At 40.6% G+C, this 19,075-nt stretch overlaps 1 protein-coding gene across 1 annotated transcript in view; it reads left to right on the plus strand.

The window, feature by feature from the left end:
* The window catches only part of LOC138262383 (kinesin-like protein KIF19), a 94,150-nt gene that overhangs the window by 42,982 nt on the left and 32,093 nt on the right, over positions 1-19,075 (plus strand). The window contains exon 2 of the mRNA XM_069212283.1: positions 2,203-2,283. Within this exon, the coding sequence (XP_069068384.1) occupies positions 2,203-2,283 (81 nt within the window). The remainder of the gene's footprint in view (positions 1-2,202; positions 2,284-19,075) is intronic.

Genomic DNA, 19,075 nt, shown 5'->3' on the forward strand with positions numbered 1-19,075 from the left:
GGAAAGGTAGAAGGAGAAGCAGTGAAGTACATTGCCGGTTAATCATATTCAAAACTCCAGAGTGAGTAAGAGGGTGGTATGGTGGACTGTATCAAAAGCAGCTTAGAGGTCCAGCAATATCAGGAGATTGGAGTCATCTTCATCTGTGATCAGGAGGGCAGTGTCTATAGTGTGTAAAGCAGTGGTTCCCAAACTTTTTTGACCCGTGGCTCCCTTGACCTATTGGCAGTTGGCTGCGGCACTCCACTGTGGTATTTATTTTGGCAAGTGGGGAGGGGGGAAGGGCGGTGCTTGTACGCCTGGCCCCTGGAGTTCTTCCATTTTATTCCCTCAAAAATACTTGGTATGAACTATGAAGGTATTATAATCATAGATGTAGCAAAATAAAAAATATATAACAGTTGTTTAATAAATAAAACTTTCATTGGTTAAGATGGAAACAGTGCTCTTCAGCACCTTGGTCTGCATATGGATTTTCTTTAAAACTATGTTTAGTTCCTGAAAAATTGCCTCCAGCACAGGGAGCTCTCCTTCAGGTCATTCTAGTTGTCAAGGAGCCACTTTTGATATATACGAATGCAGCTCCACTAATCAGCTCTGCTATATTTCATTTTCAAATACTTTACTAAAATACTTTACTAAATGTTCCAGCAGCCACCATTATCTTAACTCTGCTTCTGTCTCTTCTAGTGTCTGATGGAGTCATTGCACTCTCCTGTCTCAAACCTCAGTATTTGTCTGTAGTCTCTGATTCTTTCTCACTATAGTCATGTGTCACAGTTTGTGTCAATTCACTTCTTATTATGGTACAAAACTCAGATGGAAGTCCACATAACACCATATCAAAAAAGTAAAAACACAGTTATGCATTAAACATGTTGCATACTATCATAGTTATAAGAACTTATTCATACACTACAAAATATGTTAAAAAGTCTTCCCACCAACTAACATTAACAAGACTAAAAACAGTGCCCTTCAGGATTAAATAAAATATATTATTAAAAGGATACCACAATTTCCTTAAAAGTGACACCATACATACTTAAGTCCAACACGGGTGTGTGTTTATATCTCTGCATTGCTCATAGTTTGTGTTAACAGATCTGACAGATAGGAGCAATTCTGTGCTATTTTCATGTCACACTGCCATCTAGCGGTACTAGAGGGAGTTTCATCTTAGAAAAACATATTTTTGAAAGCCAGCTTGAAAAACAAAATAAATTTCACTTGGACTATTGAGGCATTGCGTCGCAGCGCCCCTGGGTAGTTTTGGAGGCGCACCAGGGTGCAGCAGCGCACAGATTGGGAACCTCTGGTGTAAAGTAATGGCCTCCATGCCGCTGTGTGATGTGACGCCAGACAGGTAGTTGGGTAGGAGACGGTTATCCTTGATATGATGTTGGAGATGAACATGGATTACTTTTTTTGTGAATTTACAGATAAATGGTAGGTGAATGATGTGCTAGTAGTTGGCAAGCTCGTCAGGATCTAGTGCAGGTTTTTTTAGGAGCCGGGGAATACGGCCTATCTTCAGGGCCTCTGGGAAAAATACTCAGTGAGGGAGGTGTTGATAGTGGTGAGCAAGGGTGAGAGAGGGTCCCCACAGAGAGAGGCCTGATAAAGGATGATGGTAAGACATTGTCTTCATCAGAAGTGGAGTTGAGTGATTGAGTATATCAATGAGATCTGTGAGAATAAGGCTTTGATGGCTGATCACTGCGGTAATCTACGGGAAGTGGTGGACATATGAGATGAAGCAGACTTGATGTTGATGACATTCTGGTGGATCTTCTTTATTTTTTCACCGAAGAGGAGGCTGATGGCATGGCACCTTTCTGTGGATTGAGGAATAAGCTGGTCAGTCTTAGGGTTGATGCAGTGCTTGATTGTCCTGTAAAGTGTACTGCTCTAATTGATGGCTTCAATGATGGTTCTATTATAGTACTTTGCTTTGGCTGATGTGATGAGCTGTCTGCATGTTTGTGGAAGCATTTCCATACCATAAGGCCATCAGAAGTTCTATTTTTCTTCCATTTTCTTTCCTGTCTGTGGATGATATAGATCCATTAATCTCTTGCTTCAAGGATATCTGTTAGTCTACCCAGAACAAAGCATGTAAAGTACATTTAAGATGTTTATAGCTTTGAAGGAAACCAGTGAAAAGCACACAAATTAATCAAATGCTGTTGCTCTTTGTAGGTGGCCCTTCGTATTCGTCCAATGAATGAAGCTGAAATTGACGATGAAGCCTCCTTTATAGCCCACAAGCTGGGCAAGCAGGTCAGCAAATAAATGAGTGGTTGATTTATGCAATGCTGTGAAGAGAGAACGTGACATAGTTTCAAATCTGTCAGATCCAGTGTATTTAAAAATGATTCTGAAAAGGTATTAATCATTAACAGTGTCTAATGATCCTTACAACAATCAAGCATTTTGGTTCCTGATGTTTGATTGGTGGATTTAGTAAGAAGACAAATTATGTATTGATGGTAGCTTAAAAAACAAGAGAACACACTTGCCTTTGCTGATTGAAGAGAGTGACATTAATGGTTCTGAGCACCAGTGCTGTGCTCCTTTCCCAGGAATGTAAAACTATTGTCAACGTTCAACGTAAAATAACATTCACCGTGCAATTGTTTTGCCCATACACTGACAAAAGGGTCTTTCTAAGACTGTTGCCCTACCTTGCCCTTTGGCATCACCAACCCAGCCTCCGACCCATACATGGAGCTGGGTTCTGAACTTCAAATATACTCTGACCACCATGGCATTGTACTGATTAAGTAAGTATATGCAAGCTCCACTTCAAACAGAGGTGATAGCCCTCCATTAGTGAGTAAAGCATGAATATGACTGCCATATTATGTCATGTGGGGGCATAGTCCCAGTATTTCGTATGACCCACCAGCAATTATTTCTGCTTCTCTTGCTGTCATGGTTTAGTCTTATTGCTTTGACATGTTTAATACAAGTGCCTTTCTCACTCTTGTTGTCAAACCACTTGTGCTCCTGCCAAGCACATAATATGCCCCGGTTGTGATTACCCTTGACAAGACTTACATTAAGAGAACAGCTTCGATGACTTTGTTTTACTTGGTGGCAAGCACTTTTTTGCTTTTGTAGACGTGATGAGTTAGTGAATTACTGATCATTAAGATGGTGAGACGATTGATAGACACTGATAGACACTTGCATTGCAGGGGCAGATTGCTATAAGTGGGTCAATTAATACATTAAGGCTAGAGGAACTTTTCGTTTTTATAAGTGTCCTCATAATCTTAATAGATCCACTGTTGCTAGTAAAATATCAAATGTGAATCACTCCTTTCTCAGTGCACTATCAGGATTTAATGTACTCATTTGCTCTTTACACTCTAAATAACAGGGTTTTGCCTTCTCAAACCAACTTGTTCTCTAATTGAAAGTTACAAGGCTGCTGATCTGTCTTTTTGATGGTGGAGCCAGCCAAAGCTCCACTGTCTGAAAGATAGTGACTCTCTCACCTCAACCTGAAGCAAGGAACTGACAAGTAGGCAGATTAGGCATCTATTGATTTTTGGTAGATGTCCTATTAGTGCCTATCTCTAAATTACCCCCCTAGGTTTACCTTTAAGTATGTGACTGTTTTCTAATACCCAACTAGTAGTTACACTGTTGATGGAATTTAAGTCTAGATGAGTGACTTGTAAGGTGTCTGATAGTACAATGAGTGGCCTTGTCGCGTAGGCTCTCATTATCATGATGAGACTACTGGATTTTGAGCAGCAAGATCGTCCACAATTTGGGGGACTGAGTCTGACCCACGGTGGATGACGCTTGTCACTCCAAATCCGGGTTTTGCTCCGGCTAACTAGCAGTGCCTCATCTCTCCCAAATTGTAGAGACAATTGGGCAGCCGAGCGCATGACATATCAGTACTTCTCAGGGAAGTCGTGGTCACTCAGGTCACAACCGGTTCTTTCATACACAGGTCAGTCTCATATATAAATGACAATAAAGGCAGTATAAGTTTTAAATATTGATTTAATAAAACAACTGGATTTTGGATAGCAAAGCGTGAGCTGCAATAACCAGGACTACATAACACAGTAATATTAAAATAGTGACGAGGAGAGTGAAACACAAGAATAAGGCTATCATAGTGCCACTAGATTATTCTCTCTCTAAGTTATATTTCGAGCATAGCATGTTAAGCTCTAAGCCTGCCTTTCAGGTTCCCCTGGGAGGACATCAACCCTCATACCTGAGCAAAGGCCTGTAATCTGCGTCAGCATCTGCAACGAGGCATTCAGCATACAGTTGTGGTTCCCTGGCTGGAATCTCCCACATGCTTGAATTATTTTATGGCAAGACAGGGGGCTAGCATTATGCATTAATCCTTTATTCACTACTTCCAAGCAGCCTCTTTAAAGCTCTAATGTTAGAATAAAAAATGACAACAAAAACTAAAAGAACTTTTAGTCAGTAAAACTCACCAACACTCCACACTATTCCTTTTTGGTTTGCTGCTTCTGAGCAGAAAAATATATTTTACTTAATTTGTCCATTAAAAAAATAATAATATATAGATGATATTTATTTGATTTGAGTTTTGGCTGTGATAGATCTATCAGAGCCCAATTTATGGGATCTGTGTTAAAATATTAGAAATTGTTTGAAAGACAAAAAAAGTAGATATGTAATTTATTGGTATTTATTTCATCTGGATAGTTTAATATGTCACATGTTGTTTTTTGGAAAGAATGAGTATTTATTTCCAGCAATGTTAGTTTGATTTAAAAAAATAATAATTTTAAAGTATATTTATATGCATTAAATGAAAAATGAAACCTAAAACAAATTTTGTATGAGGAAAGTGATGCGATTGATTTATGTAAGCATTATTAGTATTTGATTTATTTGGCTTGTGTAGGCATTATTAGTATTTGCAGCATATTTCAAGGAAAGCAGTTTAATCTCAGTTGTAGATGTATTGTTCAAATAACAAAGCGTCTTTTGATTTCCTATAAGTAGGTCGCACTGTGGGTGCGTTCGAGGCATGTCTTTGTTGAAGAAAGAGCTGTGTCTTTGTGAAGAGTGCTTCTTCACAGGGTAGTGCGTTCATGCGCAGACATTAAAAATAGATAATAAACAAATAGAAAATAAGGAAAACAAACAAAGAAATAGAAAGGAATACATTACCTTATGAGAGGATTTCTCTTTTGGAGGAAAGGGATGTTGGTAAATCAAACAGGAAGTGCACTACAGTGCATTGTGCTACATATCAGCATCTTTATGTAGTTTTGGGTCTTCTTAAAAGACAGAAGGAAACAAACAAACGTTTTTGAAAACTAACGTATACTGAGGAGTTTATGACCCGGTCAGTGCATTTTTGTGAGTTCCTCGAGACTAATTAAAGTTTAAAATTTAAGGAATTATAAGAACATCAAATAGTAAATAAAAATAGTATATTTGCAGGATGCAAAGTTAATTATTGAAACAAAGAAACAGGAAGAAAGTATGGGATAATTAATTAGAGAGGAGTTTAAAAAGAGCATGAAAGAACCTTTGTGTGATATTTAAAAAAAAGAAGAAGAGGAAAGGGCAAGATGATGAGGAAGAGTATTGGACCTTGTTCGAAGAAGATAATTCTTCTAATAAGGGTCCAGGTGGAAAATGTTTGAGAAAGAAGAAACACTTGATGGTGGAGGAGGCATCAGTATCTTCTAACTATGGAGCCCAACATGGCTTGCAAGAAAAGGTGTCCCAAAGTGGCACGAGTTCAGGGCAGGTTAACCCTGAATGTGATTTAAGTGATATTGTTAGAGGGAAGGAGAGTTGCTCTGAATATGATGATTATGTTTTTGATATGGATTATGAGGAATAACAAAATGTGACTGATTCAGAGTATAAAGATAATGAATTCAACTTAAAGAAAAAATAAAAGCGTCTGATAGACGCTTTAGGGCAAAGAATGTTTATTCCTAAAGAGATAAGACACCCGAGGAGTTCAGATTGGTGTGCTTTGGGTCATGTAGCAGAATATGTTAAGAATAAAATAAGAAAACCTTTGGAAAAAGAAGAGAGAAACATTTTGAGGGCACAGTGTTCTAGGCCTATTATTGAAGAAAGGGTAACAATGACTCCTAATTTGGATCCTAAGTTTATCACTTATATATTCAAACTTAGTAGAGATACAAGGAAAGGATTGGAACGCTTGCTGAAACAGTGAGAGGACATGTTGTTGGATGTCTTGAGTCTTCTGACATGTATATTTGATTTAGTTGAGCAGACTCATATTAATGGGGGTCCCACAGAGAGAGGCAGTTTTGTTCAGAATCAACCCAAAATTGGGAGAATTAGCAAAAAAGGAAAGTGGTGAAGACACTGAAGGTCTTCTTTTTGGAGAGGGAATGATCACATCTTTAGGGAAATTTGAAGCAACATTCACTGCTTTGGACAAAGCTCAGAGCTCCATGCGTAAAGATTTCCATCAGAATAATTTTTATCACTGCGCTGGACAGGGAGGGCACCCTTCTGGACAAAGTTATTATAAGACCCATGTTGGATTGGGAAGATCCAATTTCAGAGGAAAACAAACAACCTCATTTTTCTACCTACAAAGAGGTAGAGGGAACAGAGGCAGAGGCTCGAGATGGAGAGGACAGCTGTCTTCCTCTTCAGGTAGGTTTGAAGATTACAAGTGTTTTTTTTCCATTGAAAGGTGGGGGGAATGTTGAAGTTTTTCAGGAAGGAATAGGAAAAGATAACACACGACAGTTGGGTATTGACTTCTGTAAACGGATTCAGAATAGGGTTTGACAGTATACCTTATCAGGACAGAGAGCTTCATTTAAAAGAGGATCAAGTAAAAGTTGTCAGAGAGGAGACAAATCAGATGTTTGGGTTTTGTTGAAGGCATAGTAAAGGAGCAACTCAGGTTAACAGACAGGAAAATAACACTGATAAAAAGAGAAGTGAATCAATCACAAATAAAACAGAAAGTTTCATTGAGGGATGTAGCTCATGTGATAGGACTCTTATCTTCCTCGATTCAGGCAATCTTCCTAGGGCCATTGCATTACAGGGCTCTTTAGAGATTGAAGACATTAGGGTTATCAAAATGCTTATGGTATGGAGACAAGGTGAAGATTTCAGTAAATGCGAAGGAAGAGTTGACCTGGTGTTTAGAAAATTTAGAAGCATGGAATGGGGGAGCTATGTTTGGAGCAGTCCCAAATTATGTAGTACATTTAAATGCAAGCACATTTGGCTGGTGTGCAATGTGCAAAGGCAAGGAGACAGGTGGAAGGTGGAGTTTGTTGGAAAAACAAAAATACATACATTTCTTAGAAATGAAAGCTGGTGTTTTTGCATTGCGGTCTTTCAAAGAGACTTTACAAGATTGTTCAGTATTACTGAGGATGGACAATCTTACAGCAGTATCTTATATGAACTAATTGGGTGGAAGCAGATCCAAGAGGTTAACAGAGATAGCCAAGGACCTTTGGGAGTTTTGTGAAGAAAAAGAGATAACATTGTTAGCCCAGTATTTGCCAGGAAAGGAGAAGTAAGTTGCAGATTGGAATTCTCACCACTTAAGGGACTACAGCGAATGGATGTTAGACAGGGAGATTTTCAAGAAGATACAAAGTTCTCCAGGTCCAATAGAGATAGACTCTTTTGCATCTCGCTTGACTACCCAAAAGGGAGCTTATTTCAGTTGGCATCCAGATCAAGAGGTGTTGGCAGTAGATGCTTTTACCCAGGATAGGACAGTCAGGAAGGGATATGCTTTCCCACCTTTTGCTTTGATTCAGAGGGTTTTACTTAATGTGAGGAGATAGAGTTATCAAATAATTCTAGTGACCCCTTTCTGGAAAACTCAGATTTGGTTTTCAACAATTTTAGAAATAACAGTGGAGATTCCACTCCTAATAGAACGTCATACAGGAATGTTGAAAGGTTTAGATGAAGAACAACATCCTCTTGCACAGGAGGGTTCTCTCAGCCTTCTAGTTTGGAAGATATCAGAAGGTCAGAGAGATTCAGAGGACTTTCGGATAAGGCTTCGGAACTCCTCGATGAGTCGTGGGCTCCAGGTAGAAAGACAAGACATAGGGAAGCATGGAAGATTTGGACAGATTGGCACCTGGAACACAACCTGGATCCAGTGGAAGCTGATGAAGCGTAAATAGCCAATTTGTTTTAGCAGAATTGTTTGACAAAGGTTTGGCATTTAGAACATTAAATTGTTATAGATCAACTATTTCAGCAGGACATTCTTTGGTAGAGGATTTATCTGTAGGCAGGAGTGCTGTGATTTGTAGAGTTATGAAGGGTATTCATTTGAAGGGACCAAAGACTAGATATGATAGATTATGGGATGTGAATTTGATTTTTAATTTATTTGACAGATGGCCCTCAAACATGTATTTACGGCTGAGAGAATTATCATGGAAGTTGGTAACTTTTTTATGTTTAGTTTCTTTTAGAAGAGTTTCTGATGTTCAGGCATTAGATTTGCAGTCTAGATTTGATCAGCCAGAGTGAGTTTTATTTTAGATATATAGGAGGGCTAAATGCATGTCAGTGTTCTATCCTTATTTTGAGGATAAACCAAAATGTTGTGTTGTTGAATGTATAACAGAATACAAAAGAAGAATGGAAGACTTTAGGGCAGATGGTGTCACTCAGTTATTGATCTCATAAGTGAAACCTTTTAAAGCTGTTTCAGCAGTGGCAATTGCTGGATAGGTAAAGAATGTTATGAAAGAAGCAGGTGTGGATGTGAAAAGATTTAAATCTCATTTGTTAAGAGGGGCAATGTCATCTCAGGTTTTTTATAAAGGTGGAAGATTAGAGGAGATTTTGAAGGCGGCTGATTGGTCTAATTCAGAGACATTTAGGAGATATGGGCCCTCATTACAATCCTGGCGGTCAGAAGAGCACCAAAAGACAAAGAGTGTGGAGTGTTGGGGGGTTTTATGGACTGAAAGTTCTTTTAGTTTATGTTGTCATTTATGATTCTAACATGGTGCTTTAAAGATGCTGCTTGGAAGTAGTGAATAAAGGATTAATGCATAATGCTAGCCTCCTTGTCTTTAACAAAATCATGATTCTCTAACCATTAAAATTATGAGAATCAACATTCTCTTTTACCTCAAGCTGAGAATTCTTGATAGATGATGTCAATACAACAGTATACATATGCAGAAAAATAACAATGATACATCCATATACTACTTACCACCCCTGATGTAATGTGGAAGGTGGAGAGAACTCCAGGCCTCCTCTGCTGCTTCAGGTGTCAGAAGTTTTAAAACACATCTACCTGTAAACTGGGAATCTTTGGAGCTCTGCTGTCTTCTAGGAATTATTTGATTTGATCAGTCTTCTACTCAGCACCTCTCTTCACCCTGAGCTGCAGAAAGTAACTGATTTCTGCCCCATGTATGCCTGGGTGGAGCCAAGAGATCATCATCATAATGGCTGACATTTCTTCTCACTCTAGATCTCTGCTCAAACCTTGTACGTCCTGTGGGGGGTCAATGAATATTTATTCGGAACATCCCCAAACTAAATGCATTTAATGTCGCCACAAATCTGGGCTTATTCCCAAGGACTGCATATCTATCACGTTCAGTGCTAAGACTTTCAATAACAGAGACGTTCACCTTCTTGGTGCCTTGAAATCTGATTTGCCTGGCCAGAGATGTGATCAGTGAAGGGTGTTCTTCTACTGAGGCAAGGAATTGTAAATTAGAACTCATATATTCTAAGGACTTTTCTCACAGGCTTCTTTTCAGAGGTGTCCAATTGAATAGCGTAGAATGAAGTGGTGTAGAGTGGAGTACCATACACTGGAGTGGAGTAGAGTAGAGTGGACTGGCATCCAGTGGAGTGATGTACAGTAGAGAGACGTAGATTAAAGTGGCATAGAGTGGAGGTGCCTATAGTGTAAGACTGTAGAGTGTAGCGGTGTACTGTGGTGTTGCATACAGTGTAATAGAGCAGAGGGCATTGGCGTAGAGTGAGGTCTGGTACAGTGGAGAGTCGTAGAGTGGAGCGGCATAGAGTGAAATAGCATATAGTGGAGTGGCTACAGTGGGGTGGCTTACAGATGCATGTGAAATTTAACAGCAATATAAATTATGCTGTGCAGAGTAACACAAAAAAGCGAATTGCGCAGCTTTGCATTTCTTCAGATTTTCCAATCAAAGCAGGGCCATGCATGGTGGCCTTGCGCTGCTTTGAAAATCTGCCTTAAGTATTCTGTTACCTATGCAACACCATGCATAATGCAAGGGTACCACAATCCAATAATACAGCTAGAACCTAGCTATATTTTGGGTAATGGTATACTGTGATAAATTAGCAGTATACCATGGTACTTGGCAATGACAAACCAGTATATAATTGGCTAATGACTGTTTTTAGAGAATTAAAAGACAGCTGTATTATGTAGGTAAGTAGTAGGTACATACCTATTACCACTTTATTAAAGCAGTAATAGGTAGGGAAATGTATTTATATTTTTTACATATTTTTAAAATAAATTTACCAGTGGTGACATTTGAAAGTGGTGGAGCATCAAAGTTTGGGATGAGTGACCTGTTGTGAGCGAACATGCCCAACTGTATTGAGGGGATGTTCACCCCCGAGAAAATTTAGAAAAAAGAGTGTGCAAATGGTCCATTTTTAAGTTAATTTGAGAAAGCAAGAAGGTTAATACGGCAATTGTGAAAGTGTAGTTATGACATCAATTAAGAGATTTCATATGAAATTGATGTAGGTAGTTGCTTATTCAGTATAACCACAGAACCTCATAACAGGCTTTGAGATAACAGTGCTGAGTACCTCACATATTTCCTTATTGATTGAAATACCTTTACAAAGGAAATCTACTGGGGAAATAGAAGTTATTGTGATTTTTCAGACTAGACATAAGACAGCAAAGAATAAACATAAGGCATTAGGGCACCCTTCAGGGCGCTCTACGTATCATTCAGGGGATGAAGACATTTGATGACATCACCCCATCCCGACAGTGGAACTCCATCAGCTCCCCTTGCTGCAACAACTGCACCAGTTACACAAAAGTGTCAAGAAGCCAGAGCTCCAAGGGTCCCGGACATCACCATCAGCCTGGCCTCATCAGTAACCTTTAGGCCACCCACCGGCACCAAACACTAATCTCTCTCGACTACAGTATGAGGTGCAACCAATGCCCAAACAGTGTTAAGTTTAAAAATGCTGCATAATTTGCCTTTTCTTTCCACATAATTTACTCAACCCTGCTACATATTTTGCCTTCCCCTGCCACATAATTCCAGTGGCCTTGATTATTGCCACCTCACACAAGAGGAATCAAATCACATTGCTCTCCTTTTTTTAAATTAGGCTGCATTGCAGATGTGCAGTCACATGCATATTCACCCATATGTTGTAGGTCAAGGTGTTGCAACAAAAAGGGGGTGGAGTCACAAGGAGCAGATCTAATTTGGATCACTGAAACAGCGCTGGGAAGTTGCAAATCTTCTTTTAGCCCCTTTCTGAGAAACCAAATAAGTGAATACCTAAATAAGTGAGTTAAATACAACACGTACTTTATATTGTATAAAGACTTCAGATAAAAATAATTTTGAAATGGTAGCATTCATGAGCTTCTGCAATCACACAAGCCGTTCCCGAGTGCAGACGGACACACTTTTGGAAACACCTTAGCAAAACTCGAGGGAATTTGACTATCCTGACTATATTAAAATTGTGTGTTTACCATACCGATCAAAAGGTAGTTTCACATTTTTGTGGCTACGGAAGGGGTGTGCCACTTAGGGGGTCATTATGACCCCGGCGGTCGGTGTAATAGTGGAGGTAGTACAGCCAACAAGCTTGGTGGTACATACCTCCACTATTATGACATTGGCCAAGTTAACACACTGCCTGCTACGGCGGTAACGATCGTCCGGCTGAAGACAAAAGTCTCCTGCCCGGCGGCCGTCACTAGGCCGCCCATGGAATTTTAACCCCTTCCACCGCCATGGTTTCCGTGGTTTCTGTACCGCTACAGAAACCATGGCGGTAGGCACTGATAGGGGTCTCCTCCGCCCACCTCCCCCTCCCCAGAGTCCTCCCCCCACCCTCCCACTCCCAACCCCCCCATGTACACACATACATGCACATACATTCACACCCATACACACATGCATACACACAATCACCCACCCATGCATACATTCATACACACTCACACCAACACTCACTAACATACATCCAGGCATGGGACATGATACCGTAGGCAGCGTTTTGCTTACCTTACCGCCGTCGGCCGCCATGACCGTAGCCAGAATTCCACCAGCCTTCTGGCAGAATTCCGGCTACGGTTATAATTTGATGAACGGTCGGTAGCCACGGCGACGGTATGTTGGCGGCCGCCGTTAGGCGTCATTTGCTGCCAATCTTGGAAAGAGGGCCTAAATGTAACAAAACACACATGGCACAGTGAATTATTAAAAAAGGTGGCTGGTTTGCGTTTCAACTCCGATGGGGTCTTTGTATGCTTGGGGGGCTTGACGTGCTCTTGAACAGATGAATCAAAACGTAAACATAACTAGAGGATGCTACATCTTAATGTTCTCATAATATCCCTGAAGACTCCCTTGTGCTTTTTGTTTGCATTCTAAAACCTGTAATTACGTTAGTCAAATTATGAGTGCAGTACTATAAATACCCAAATGCAATGTAAATAACTGAATTCCTGAGGTACATGCATGTCCTGCCATCAACAGCACTGCCCTTGTCATGTGACAGGTGAAACTGACAGTGTGGTGGCTGTGTGCAGACAGACATGAACGGAAATTCAGGACCTTACATACATGTAGGCGGAGGGTGGGGGCTTGTGGCCCTAGGTGTGTTATAACCTTATTGGTGCTTCTTCTGAGAGACATTTGGTCGCCTTGACCGTCTGCATGCTCCCCACCCCCATGGGAACGCACCACTTGAACAGATTGACCACTCTTGCTTTTGAATAGCAGAAAGACAATTATCTGCCAGAGGATGAAGGTCTGGGCTCAGGCAGCCGAACCACTATGCCCATGCAGACAGACCTTAAGCTGCCCTCTGCTTGTCCATCCGGTTGTTGACTGGGCCCATTGGATCTGTGATGTGCCACATATTCACTTACAGCTTGTAAAGCCTGTTCTGTGTCCGACCTTATGCTTTAGGCCTGCATGCTCCTGTGTTCTTGGTGCAAAAGCACCCTGGATCTGCCAGTGTACATGGCTGGGCCTTCAGGATCCTGTGGGAATCCAGACAGACCTAGTGAATGGTGTCACTGGGTCACGCATGTGTAATAGACCCTCTGTGGCAGAGTGTGAATGAATCTGTGAGCCATCTTATACTGGAAGCATCCTCCTGCACATTCATTCCAAAAGCACCCTAAAGGAAGCAGCCAGTGTACATTGCTGTGCCGCAAGGCGCCTGTGAGTGTACGGACACAGCCCTTCCCTAAGACTAGGCCAATCGTAGTTGTAAGTGGCCATATTGGCAGGCTGTGTGTGGTTAAAAATTTGTGTCAGACCATATTATACTGGAGGCATCCTTCCGTATAATAAATGCCAAAGTGCCCTAAAGCTGCCAGTGTACATGGCTAGGCTGCCAGGAACCTTTGTGAGTGCAGGCACAGCCTATGCATTGTGTCACTGGGCCACACATGTGTAATATACCATCTATGGTATGATGTGAATGAATCTTTGAGTCTTGGAGTGGGCTTGACACATTCTGTGATTTTGGGCAAATCACTTAATCGTCCTGTGCCTACCAAACATGAATTTGTCCTTGTTTAATGGAACTGCTGCTCATATAAAGCGCTCCATCAATGCCAATACCTTTGGTTGAGTTTGCGCTTTATAAAAAAAAAACATACTGCATGTCCATTGTGGGAATAAAAACAACATGGCAAGAGCAGCAAGGTACTGTGGAAATAAGGTACACCAATCTAAGTGTGAACAATGAATCTGTGAGTCTCGGCGTCGGCTCAATACATCCTGTGATTCTGGGCAAATCACTAATCTCCCAATGCCTACCAAAAATGAATGTGTCTTTATTTAATGGAACTGGTGCTCATGTAAAGCGCTCCGACAATACCAATACCTTTGGTTGAGTTTGCGCGTGTTAGACCTGCCATCCTTGGCATAGTCTCCCCTATCTTTTTTGCCTCTGCTTCCCATGTTTTGACCGTGTGCTGGACTCTATTTTTGCTGTTTTTGATACTCTGTGCACTTTACCACTGCTGACCAGTGTTAAAGTGCAAGTGCTCCTTTTTAAATTGCATGTGTAATTGGCTTTTCCATGATTGGCATACTTGATGTACTAGTAAGTACCTAGTAAAGTGCACTAGAGGTGCCCAGGACCTGTAAATCAAATACCACTAGTGGGCCTGCAGCACTGGTTGTGCCACCCACATTAGTAGCCCTGTAAACATGGCTCAGACCTGCCACTGCAGTGTCTGTGTTTGCAGTTTTAAACTGCCAATTCGACCTGGCAAGTGTACCCAATCTATGTTTTACATAGCCAAACAAGGGGGAATGCTTGGAAGAGGCCCAACTTCTGTGGGACTGGGCACACATAGTCGGCATTGCCGTGGAACACCTGTCAGATCCCAAAACTATTAGGCGAACGCTCTTAAGTCGATAACTTTCCGACTGCCACAAGAGGGAACTCCATCAGGAACAAGTCAACTGCATCTTCCGACAATAGGAGAAGACTGATTTGTTCTCCACCCAGAGAAACAAGAAATGCCAGGTTTTGGCAAACAGGGACTATGTACAACACCCTTCCGATCAGATGGTCCAACTTCTTTGTGTATCTTTTTTCTCTATTTCCCCTGATTGCCAGGTTTTTGAGGAAGGCAAAGACATAACATTACACTCTCATCCTCATTGCCCCACCATGGTAACACTTCTATTGTTACAGTGAACTGCTACAACTATCTGCACATCCAGCAATACCACTGAAACTGCACTCCAAGCTCCTCTCCAGACTCCACAGAGAGATACTCCATCACAGCCCCAAATCATTCAGCCTGACAGTATGGCACCTAACCACCTTCAATTTGGCCACTTGGACTTACCAACAGAATTTAGGAGCTTCCTACTGCAAGCACCAGCAACTAACAAAACATACAGGGGGTTATTCTAACTTTGGAGGAGTGTTAATCCGTCCCAAAAGTGACGGTAAAGTGACGGATATACCACCAGCCGTATTACGAGTTCCATAGGATATAATGGACTCGTAATACGGCTGGTGGTAAATCCGTCACTTTTCCGTCACTTTTGGGACGGATTAACACCTCCTCCAAAGTTAGAATATCCCCCACAATGTTTCTGTGTTTGCTGCAAAGACAATATAGCTTTATACTCTTATACTTGTTAGAGTTAGTTAAAATGGGACTGAAATATTCATCTTTGCAAATCCATCTGCCAGCAATTTCAAGATTTAGAAGAACTGAAGTTTTGCATCTACTTTGTTTTGTCACAGAATCATAGAAGAGTTTATGAAGGGGCTCTTTCGAGTGTATCCACCTGTAAAACACCCTCTGGTGTTGTGGGAGCTCAATGCTGTTATGACTTAATTGATGTTGACTATATTAAACTGACCCACAAAGCACTTCTAAAGGTCATATGCTGTAAAACAGTCCCTTTTTCTAGTTTTTATGTAAGAGAGATGGAAGCTCTAACTATCAAGGACCCTTTTACCTGAATCATACGAGACAAGGTCATCTCAACGACCGCCCCTAAATCTATACATAAGGTTTCTACTGACTTTTATTTGAACTAACCGGTTATGCTACCTTCATTCTTTCTAAATCCAACAGCGCCAGCCAAAAATTCATTGAATTCCTCAGGCTTTCAGAGATGCATCAAGTTCTAGACTGGCAAAACAAAGAACATCCGTTCAACTGACCTACATTTTTTTTTTTTTTGGCCAATGAGGAAGGGATTGACCCCTGTCCAAACAGGAGATTGCATTTAGGTTCTCATCCTGCATCATCTTCTGCCACAACAAAGCCAAGAGCCTACTCCAGGCAACAGTGAGGGCCTGTTCCAACAGGAGCCTGGCTATGACTGCTGCACTCCACACTGGTGTACCCTTTGAACACACCTGCTGTGCAGCCACCTGGAGGAGTAGGCACATTCATAAGGCAGTACTGCTTCAATATAAACACAGTAGCCTACAAAACAGAGGGACAGGCACACCTACATAACTGGTTTCAATAAAAGTGAGCTTGATTATAATTGTGTGTACTGCTTGCTATTCTCATCCAAGCATGCAAACATATGAAAATGCCAATGCTGGAGAAGACATTTGTTACCTATCTGTAACTTCAGCTTTCCAGCTTTAGTATCTTTCATATAGTCATATTCGATCGTCCTCTTCGGTCAGAGGATCATTCATTCCATACCCCTCTCTTACTTGTGCTATGAAATCTGAGCTCTGGTGGTCACTAGTGGGGTTTGAGAACTGGCACTTCCAACTGATTGGCTGAAGTTTGGGTTGCTTGAAATGGGATGGATGTACTACTAAACAAACACTATTGTTAAGGCTGATACCGATCTTAACATTGTTCACTGCTGTTAGATTACCAGAGATTCTCAGCCTGACGACAGGGAATGGATTAAGCATTTGAATATAGGACAGACATCAACACTGGGAAACTGATGCTACAGGTAAGCAACTCATTTATTTTGTTCCCAGTGCTATTCTGTGTTATGTAGCACTATATACTCTTCACACTAACACATATTTGTTCATGCAACCAAAGAGAAATAAGTAAAGTTTCGGTGACCTATCATGTCGGCACCCAACTCTAGATGGCATATAAAATAGACATGTGTCTGTTTATTTGGCATATTAATCACACAGTTATTATTGAAGTTCAGCAGTGTCAATTATTGTGACATCACTTCCTAGGAAGATTCAGGGTCAAATGTCATCTGAACTTACGTTTATTGAAGTCATAGAGGTCAAAGGGTGTGTGATGTCACTACTGCTGCCCCATGCATTTCAGTGAATGCACATCCATGGTCCTACTAACTGTCATATTAAAATCTATTAATTTGCCTTTAAAATATGTTTTCGCTCATCAGCATAATTCAAAATAAATTTACATATACACATACACATACAGAGATGGTATTTCAGTCAAGCTTATTTATTTGTTGGTCTGCTGAAGTGCAAATCCCATCTGCTGCCACTCACCACAGGGTATAGCATAAGTCGGTGGGTCACCCCACTTCTTCCATTGGCTGTCTTGGACAGTGAGTGGTGACATATTGCCTGTTTGTAGGAAATTGGTTTATTAGTTGTGCAAGATGTGAGGCTGGTGCAAGTAATAGGTCGAAAATAATACCCTCTTAGGTAACCAAGCAGTCAATTGTATGACTTAACTCTCTCAGTGTAGAAAAGCAGAGAAGTCCAAGGCCTCCTCACGGGAGATGGTGTGGGCTGACTATCATCATTCACTGGCACGCAATAATAGCATTCAATAAATGATAATCCTGTCTGTTTTTTTTCTTTGAAAAAAGGAAATGTACATTTATTGCAGATGCACTACTAAAAACCTCACGACTAAATACTGCACTGTAATTTTCAAATATATCCATAAGTTAGGTGGAAATACACTCTGTGACATTTTGAATTCATATTTGACCCCTTGAGGTCACAACCCTAAAAAACACAGTACTGCCCCTTCCAACACTGTTCATTTGTACACACCCGCCTGAAAAGGAATGCACTTCAGTGCCAGGGCTGGTGTGACTTGGCTTCTAGACCACTTTTTTATTTTTATATATTTTATATTTACCAAAATGTTTTTGAACGTTGCTTTGCCAATGTTTATTTTTTTATGTAGCTTGAACTATTTTCAAGTGAAGGTTTCAGCTTTATGAAATATACATGGATAGGTTTATATGGCTAACTGAAAAACAGGAAATGTTATCTTTAACTGGGGATGTTTTATTGACTCATACATGTTTTTATTGGTTTGGGAAACATGACATTCCTTAGTGTCGCGCACATGCACTGAGTTAGTCTACTTTTTATGAATTACGAGAGAGTAACCCTGGTGAAGACCTGGGATTATAAGTGAGTAACATTTCCTTTAACCATGCGAATCTATGACAATGTCTCCGAGGAGAGTTGGAGCTTTGAGTCTCTCCAACAAAATGGTGAGAATTCATGTCACATAATCAATTGGCTTGGCAGCTAAAAATACACTATCGCTGCTCAATGTTATTTTGCTGTATATGTATCCTGTTATGGTAACATTGGCTACTGGGTGTTCCCTGCTTCATTTTCGGGATTAATTCAGACGAGTGACTATATAAAACAACATCAATGCTGGAGAACTGTAGGAACAGGCAAGTAACATTTTCTTCTAAGTTCTCATGCCCCAGGATTTGTGGGATATCTGCGCTTTCAGGCTTAAGTAAGGACGTTGTTTTTGTGCAGTCAACAAATATCAAAACAAAGACCAGGTTGCATAGGCAGCTTCAAGGCCCCTTACCATGCCTACTAACTTCTAAAGCCCTAGCCCTCATATTAACATGTCAAGAGGAAGGCAAACTGAGCGATGCAACAGTTCAGTTCAATTTAATTGTATTTTTTTTTTTATACCAGCTTTAAATAAAAGCAAAGCTACAATGCGTTGACAGCCATGTACGCTGAAATATAAACACTCAGTCTATGCATTTCATAAATTGAATACCTTTTAAAAATAAAAAATGTAACAAAGTTTTTATTCGAAGATAGATTAAAAATAATGCCTCTACAGCTGTTTTCAAATACATGTTAAATCCATTAAGACTCCATAAGGATTTTCATGCCGGGCAGATTAAAATCACATGCTTGATAGCCTGGTACTTTTGCTCCATAGACTACTTTCCCTATTTAGTTTAGGTTTTTCTCTGTCTATCCATGTCCGCCTCTAGTTTTTAGGTTGAGGTTGTTGAGATGTTCCCGGTTCAAGCAGGATAGGTCTGAAAGTATGGGGGATGGTGACCAATGGAGAGGGGGACCACTTGGAAACACA

The sequence above is a fragment of the Pleurodeles waltl genome, chromosome 10, assembly GCF_031143425.1.
Source record: "Pleurodeles waltl isolate 20211129_DDA chromosome 10, aPleWal1.hap1.20221129, whole genome shotgun sequence".
NCBI classification, from domain to species: Eukaryota; Metazoa; Chordata; class Amphibia; order Caudata; family Salamandridae; genus Pleurodeles; species Pleurodeles waltl.